A 7,035-nucleotide genomic window follows, 5' to 3' on the forward strand; every position below is an offset into this window, starting at 1 on the left:
TTGCACCTAAAATTTCGTCGCCGACATTTCATAAGAGATAAAGGAGGAATTAAATAAAATTATCCTAATTTATTTTTCTAACGCAAAAGAAGGTACAAATGGAGCTGTCAAAATGGGTTTGACCCGTAAGGTCCGTTCAACTCAATTTTTAAATTAACAGAAAAATTATTCAAGTGTCCAACTGATTTTATTATATTTTTTAAAAATTTTCTACCGTTTGAAAAAAATACAAAAATTCTTACTCTCTCCTATTCTCAATACATCACTTAACATGATATATCGATCGGATACATCAATTTACGTGATGTTTCGGAATGTTTGATACATCAATTTACGCGATTTATTGTTCGGATACATCACTTTATGCGATGTATCGGTCGGATACATCACTTTTCATAATGTATCATGACGTCGGATACATCACTTTACATGATGTATCAAGACGTTTTAGAATGTATCCGGATTCTACCAAATTTAATAAATTTTTGTAATTTGGAAAAAAATAGGGATAAGATGTAATTAGCTCTTAACACTATGTGATTTGTGTAATCTTTACTAAATTAAGTGGGGTTGAGCTAAAATAAATTAGCCTATTTAGGAACGGGGATTTTTAGCCCAACGTCATTTGGTCCGCCAGCCTCATAGGCTCAGCCCGCGAGCCTCAGAGGTCAGCCCGTGGATCATAAATTTTAAAAATATTCATTATATATATTTTAAATAGTGTTTTATTTTGTCAAATTTTCAGCAACTAGGCAATTAAAGTTATTATAACTATGAATATTTGACCTTTTTACTTTTGTGTTTATGTCGAATTTTTCGTTTCTCCTTTCTTGTCTAGTTTATGAAAAAAATGGTCATGTAATGTATGTTTTTCTGATGAATCCTATGAATGTTGACTATTGTATCTTGCTATATTCTGTTGTTTTTAAAGTATTCCACTAAACTGTATGCAATTCATGGACATGTGAATTTTAAACGTATTATTGTATTCATCAATGTTTGATTGTCTTTTTAAGAGGCCAATATGTTTCATCTTTTGATTGAATAGTCAACTCATCCCAATCCTAGTCATTTAGAATTGGGCTAGGTTGCTATTTTATAGGCCCTGTAGTTAAAAGAATCAACTCATTTTAACCCATTTAACTTGTTAGCCCTTTAGAATTGGGTCAGATCAGCCCATTTTGATAGTTCTAAGTACAAACAATACAGTTAAATACAACAATCATGAAGGAGTGAAATAAAAAAATTCATCAAAAAGTTTAAAATTATATATATATAAAAGCTAATATTTGATTTAAATATTTTTTATAATTTACTCTAATATAATATAATTTTTCGATGAAGTTGTTCAACTGGCCGCCTTGTAGAAATTTCAAAATGTCTTTGAGGTCAGCAAACACGACGATGAGATAGACACCTTATTGTAACTTATTAATTAGTAGAAATCTAGAAAGTCAGCACTCGATAGTTATCTAAAAACTCCACCCTATGGTAACAAAATTCAAGAGGAAAATACAGTTAATAAATCAAGATTAGGTAGACAATTACGCAGGTCATTAAACCTTGGGATTTAATTAATTTAAAAAGAATTCAAAGTTTTGATGACTTAAAACACCATTTTTTTTATTATTAATTCTCTGTAGAGATTAAGGTAGCATGAGGCAACCTAGAAGAAAATGCGATGAATTAGTATCATCATGACATTGGAAATTACTTTATGTTTGTGACTTTTGGCCAATTAGCCAATAGCCAAAAAGCTTGATGAAAGCAATTGCAAGTTGATCTTCAATATACACGCGTCATTGAAGCAGAAATTTGATTATCAAGCAACATAAAAGAGGAAATTTGAAATTGAGTACTCGTGTCCAGGCAAAGTCAGAATTTGAAATTTATTGATAATTTTTTTTAGTTATTTTAATATTATAGTCAAATCTTTCTATAACAAGCCTCATTATAACAGTATTACAATTTTCTTCAAAATCAATTTTTCATGTCATATTTTACTTCTCTATAAAAACATTCTAGTACCTATAACAGAAATGACATTCATTACCCTTAAGGAAAAATGTGAAGTTTCTTTTTTCTAATAACGTGATGCCTTGATCAATCGTGTGCATACCACGATTATTTTACTAAATACATGTTACCTCCCACCAGAATAGATAGTTATATACCGACTATGCACCAGCGAGTTACATATTTAAGGCTTATAGATTAGGCAGATGAATATTTAAGTTTTTCACCAGCGAGTAAGCCATAGAATGTATCAACGTGGCTTAGGTTCTTTAGCTAAAACTGAAAGAAAGTGAAGAAAGAAACAACAGAGAGGCAGTCAGCAGTAGAAGCAAATTTGGAAGTCCTTTGAAGAACCTATCTACATTTACAGTTGTGAAACCTGGCAACAAAGCCCAACCTTGAAAAAAGATACATACACATTACACCAAAATCTCGCACCACACGATCACATTAACGACTAACAAAATTGTGAAAAAGGACCCAAAAACAGGAAAAGGAAACAAAAACGAAAGGATGAGCTGTAACTTTTCAACAAAACCAATTTAAGAAAACAACAAGACATGAAAAGCAGTACTTTAGACCAATTCTCGATCATCAAAACGATTTCTTTGGCGTCATGAGCTTCTCCTTTCCAACTATGAGCTGTAAATAATGATGCAGCTGGGCTTCTGGCTACAAAGGAGGTAAAAAATTAATTAAAGTAGAATAATAGGAATCATGTAGAAAACAAAGCATGGTAATATAAATTTTGATAGCTGATATGGTACATATCCATAGATCATAAGGACATAAACATAGAAGAACAACATCGTCAAGTGCAATAGGATGTAAAGTCCGAGGGTCATTTACAGTCGAAGCATCTATCTTAGATCCTTATGTTTATCCAGCTATTGAACTATATTGAAAGTAAACATACTAAGATGGCTGCAATCCAACTTCAGGCTTCAATTTAGAAACATAATTTATTAGAGGGAGGAGGACTTCAGTTCTTGATCAATTAGCTTCACATATACATGCAACGTCATGATTTGTCAAGACCTAGTCTCTAATAGTTTCAAAATTATTTTTCTAAAAGTTCCGTAAAGCATAGAGCAGATTAAAATGGTTAAGGAGCAAGAAATAGATATTATTATCGGTCGCATATGGGCACCAGTTGACAGATTTGTCATCACTCATCCTCCCCAGAAAAAAAAAATAACACAAGAGGAACGCTTTCCATCCTTGTTATCTAAGCAGTATCGTTCTGCCAACTCTGCATTACTAGTAACCTCGCTTTTATTTTCCAGAGTAACAAATATAGTATTTATTTCAAGTATAATGAGTGTTACTATCTTATAAGGAATCTCGCTTATAAGAAGTCATCAAAGAAAATATTCTCACTAAATCCTTATCCCTCAGCATAATATTCGATATTAAATGTAGAAAAGAATCTTTGCACATCAGAGATCAGGATTACGAGATTGCTGGTCATTTAAATAAAAGCTTACCTTGTCATTGTAAAACTTGAAATTTCAAAGTTTAGAGATAGTCATCTCTTGTCAAGATCAATTTTCCGTATTTCTTGCAGCTGATGAGCTATTTCCTGAATAAGATGTATTCCTTCATGTCCATTCTGGAGCGAGTTAAAGGCATACATGAGGAATTTACAGTCATCCTCAAGTGCTTGTAACCTCTCACTAAGCTCTGATATTTCATTTCCTATAGCAGCCCCATCAACTTCACCTCCAAGAGAGGAAACCTTGCTATGCTTAATGTCTACATGATTTGTCTTTTCACTAACAATAGAATTTTCCACATCTAAATCAGCAGGCTTGTCAATGGAACCTCCATTTGATTTAGAAAAATCATTGCGTGTGGATGAAGAAATCTCCTCCTGTTGGGAATTAGTACTTTCCCCATCATCACTTTGTTTCTTAACTTGATTATCAACATCTTTCTTTATCCTTTCTGAACATCCGTTACAAGGAACATTATCTGAGGCCTGTCTGCCAGAAATTTGTAAAAGCTTTTTCTCCAAGTTCTTCAGATGTTTTGAAATAATGAGCTTTTCATCCTCGAAGTTACATATTGAATCATTAAACTGTCTAGGTTTATCACTGATTTTGGATACTTTAATAGTTTTCGAATCTGAACTGCCACTGAGCTTGTTTTCAACATGTTCTAAACTATGATTCTCATTTATTACATTTTCTTCTTTCAGGTTTTTGCTTTCCTTCTGTGGATCTTCTGCTGCTAATTCATCTGGAACATTACTCCTATATAATAATAACTCTTCTTCCAGATCTTGCAACTCTTTCTCCCTTTCAGCAAGTTGATCATTAGCCCTTTCTAGTGCCTCCATATCATACTCGGCTTGCTCTTCCATCATTCTTAAATACTGCAAGGCCTCCATATGAAGTGATGCCTTCTCCTCTTGCAACCTAGTGATCATGGCCATTGCCTGATTAGTGGCAATGGCTGACGCACTCCTTTCTTCCTCCAGTTCCTTGTATAGAGAATTTATGTATCTCTTATCATGTTCAATTTGTCGTTTCAACCTATCAAAAATACTTTCGCCCTCAATTTCACTGACGCTAAGTCCATCTGCTGATTCATTACCTGAATCATCTCTCCCCAGGATGGTAGATGTTTGAACCATATGTACCCCGTCAGAGCTAGACGCATCACTTCTTTGGCGGTCATCACCATGATCTCTAAGACTTGCAGTTTGTGATTCATCCATCCCAGAAGTTGAAAGTTGGGGAAGCGACTTCACATCTTCTCCAGCATTTGCAGAATCACTAATTGCATTTGGTTCTCCAAGCCTATCTGATACTTTTCTCTCTCCATTACTCACAATAGATATATCAACTTGATTTTTTTGGTTCGATATAGATGGAGCACTGTTATCTAAATGAACTGGAGATTTTGCAATATAATTCTCATTTAAGTTGTTTACTTCATCATTTGCTTCGGTCAAATCTACAAAACAAAACAAATTGAAATATAGGAATTCAACTGCATTTCTTGGAATAACTCTACAGGTAAATATAATTTGCATAGACAAAACAAAGTGGATAAGACGCATCAATCAAAGAGAAAAATCAGCTTACCCGTCTCATGGATCTTAGTACTGGATGAAGAAGGTATATTGGTCACTGATATGAGCTCCGAAAGTGCAGAGAGGTCTGAGATACGAGGGAGAAAAATATTGGACTTTATACTCTCTCGTGACGTGTGATGATCTTCTAAAGGGTTGGGTGACTGGACAATATTATATGATGAGATGAACTCTGGCAATACAGAAGCACCGGTCTTAGGAGAAAGACTTTCCCAATCAAGTTCTGCTAAGCCATGCCCTACAAAATCATTAGATGCCTGAAAGCTCACAGTTTTGCCCGAGCTGGCAGCCAGCTGCATTGGCCGATCCAGAAGAGAAGGCTTGGATTCAGAAGATTGGCGAGGCTGATCATTTTCTAATTTCTGTGTTATTCCTTTGTCATGTTGAACATTATCTTCCGATCTAGAATCAGTTTTACCACGAGTAGCAGAACATCCATCCTCATCATCTGAAATCTGGATTTCTGACTCAGAATCTGAAGTAATCTTCAACTCTGTATATCCTACATGTGATAAAGGGTCAAGAGCAGAAGCCCTTTTCCTAGGTGACTCTGGCCCAGAAATTTTATCCCTGATCTTCTTAAAGCTATCACGGCGGCTAAAACGGCTACGACCTGGTGCCCGTGGTAGAGGAGGCTTGACATTAGCCTTAGAAGCTCCAAAACCAACTGAAGTTAGCTGGAGCAATCTTTGAGAACTTGATCGAGCCCTCCACGTCTTCTGACAACAAGAACAGTTCCATGGGCCAGGAGAACTAGGTATAAAGCTCTTATTCCCCAATTTATCAATCATCAAGTTATCCGATTCTTTAATAAGTATGTTCTCAGTAGCAAATGATACAAGACATTCTTCACACATAGCACGAACATCAGCAAGATTACCATGAATATGACAAAACACTTGAAATGTTATATCCTCTTTATGGTTCCTACAAAGATGTCTCCTATAACATCCAGTTTTCTTGTCCCCAACTATATGATCAAACCTTGAACACAACATACATGGTGTTTGCAACTCATAGTAACTCGCAAATTTGATGATCAAATACGACAATGCCGCATCCAGAAACAACATAAACATCAAGAACCATTCACAAACAGCAGAAGACAAGACTGTCATAAATCCCCGCGGATTTCTCTGCTTACCAGATGAAATCCCTCCGGCAGCCATTGCCCACAAAATAAATTTTACTCTTCCCAAAATCACATTACATTTCCAGTAAACCAAACCAATGAGAACACTTGTCAATCACCCAAACAACAATTTCATAAAAAGTAACCCTTTTTCTCAAATCTATATCAGCAATTTAACCATACACCCTGAAAACCCAAGAAACCATAAAACAAAATCAATCAATAATGCCCATAAATTTCAAGAATTGACCCACAACACATGAAAGAACAAACGAAAAAATAAAACCCCAGAAAATGAAAATTGACATTAATTTCAAGAATCAAATTTCAAGATCATACCTGTTGATGAAATCGAAAGTGCAAATTTCAAGATTAATAAATGAAAACCACCATCATGGTCATCATCATTATTATTAATTATTCAACCAAAATTGGAAAAAAATAATATGAAAGAATTCTTTTGGTCCCAAAGGATGACTGACCGTTGGAACCAACAGAAATTCAGATTCCTACTTGTCTGCATAAAACAAGACACAATGCTTCGATGACTTCTCTATCCTTGAAATTCTGCACTTCTTCCCTTAAAAATAAAATAAAATAATAATAAAAATAAAAACATTCACAACTTCTAATTTTTTTTATTTTCCTTATGTTTTTATTGTTCTGTTTAATTAATTTTGGTCCAATTTGTTTTCTTTTTCCCTTTTGTGGTTTGCAATAAAGCTTCCTTTTAATGATATATACAAATTTCTTTAATGTTTTATTAGATTTCGGCCAAAAATAAAAT

General features: G+C 34.3%; 1 protein-coding gene across 3 annotated transcripts; it reads right to left on the bottom strand.

Annotated features, from left to right (window-relative positions):
* Positions 1–2,339: 2,339 nt before the first annotated feature.
* On the bottom strand, positions 2,340–7,035 carry LOC129882762 (myosin-binding protein 1-like). 3 transcript variants are annotated; one of them, XM_055957203.1, is made up of 4 exons: positions 6,588–7,035; positions 5,109–6,434; positions 3,504–4,977; positions 2,340–2,684 (listed from the first exon to the last, which is right to left on the bottom strand). In XM_055957203.1, exons 2-3 carry the CDS (start codon positions 6,283–6,285, stop codon positions 3,545–3,547), a joined length of 2,610 nt encoding a protein of 869 aa, XP_055813178.1. In that variant the 5' UTR covers positions 6,286–6,434; positions 6,588–7,035; the 3' UTR covers positions 2,340–2,684; positions 3,504–3,544. The 3 variants fall into 3 exon arrangements, with proteins under 3 accessions (XP_055813178.1, XP_055813177.1, XP_055813176.1); XM_055957202.1 differs by having other exon boundaries at positions 2,340–2,688; positions 6,731–7,034; XM_055957201.1 differs by having other exon boundaries at positions 2,340–2,688; positions 6,588–7,034.

Source organism: Solanum dulcamara, chromosome 3 (assembly GCF_947179165.1).
Source record: "Solanum dulcamara chromosome 3, daSolDulc1.2, whole genome shotgun sequence".
Taxonomy (NCBI): Eukaryota; Viridiplantae; Streptophyta; class Magnoliopsida; order Solanales; family Solanaceae; genus Solanum; species Solanum dulcamara.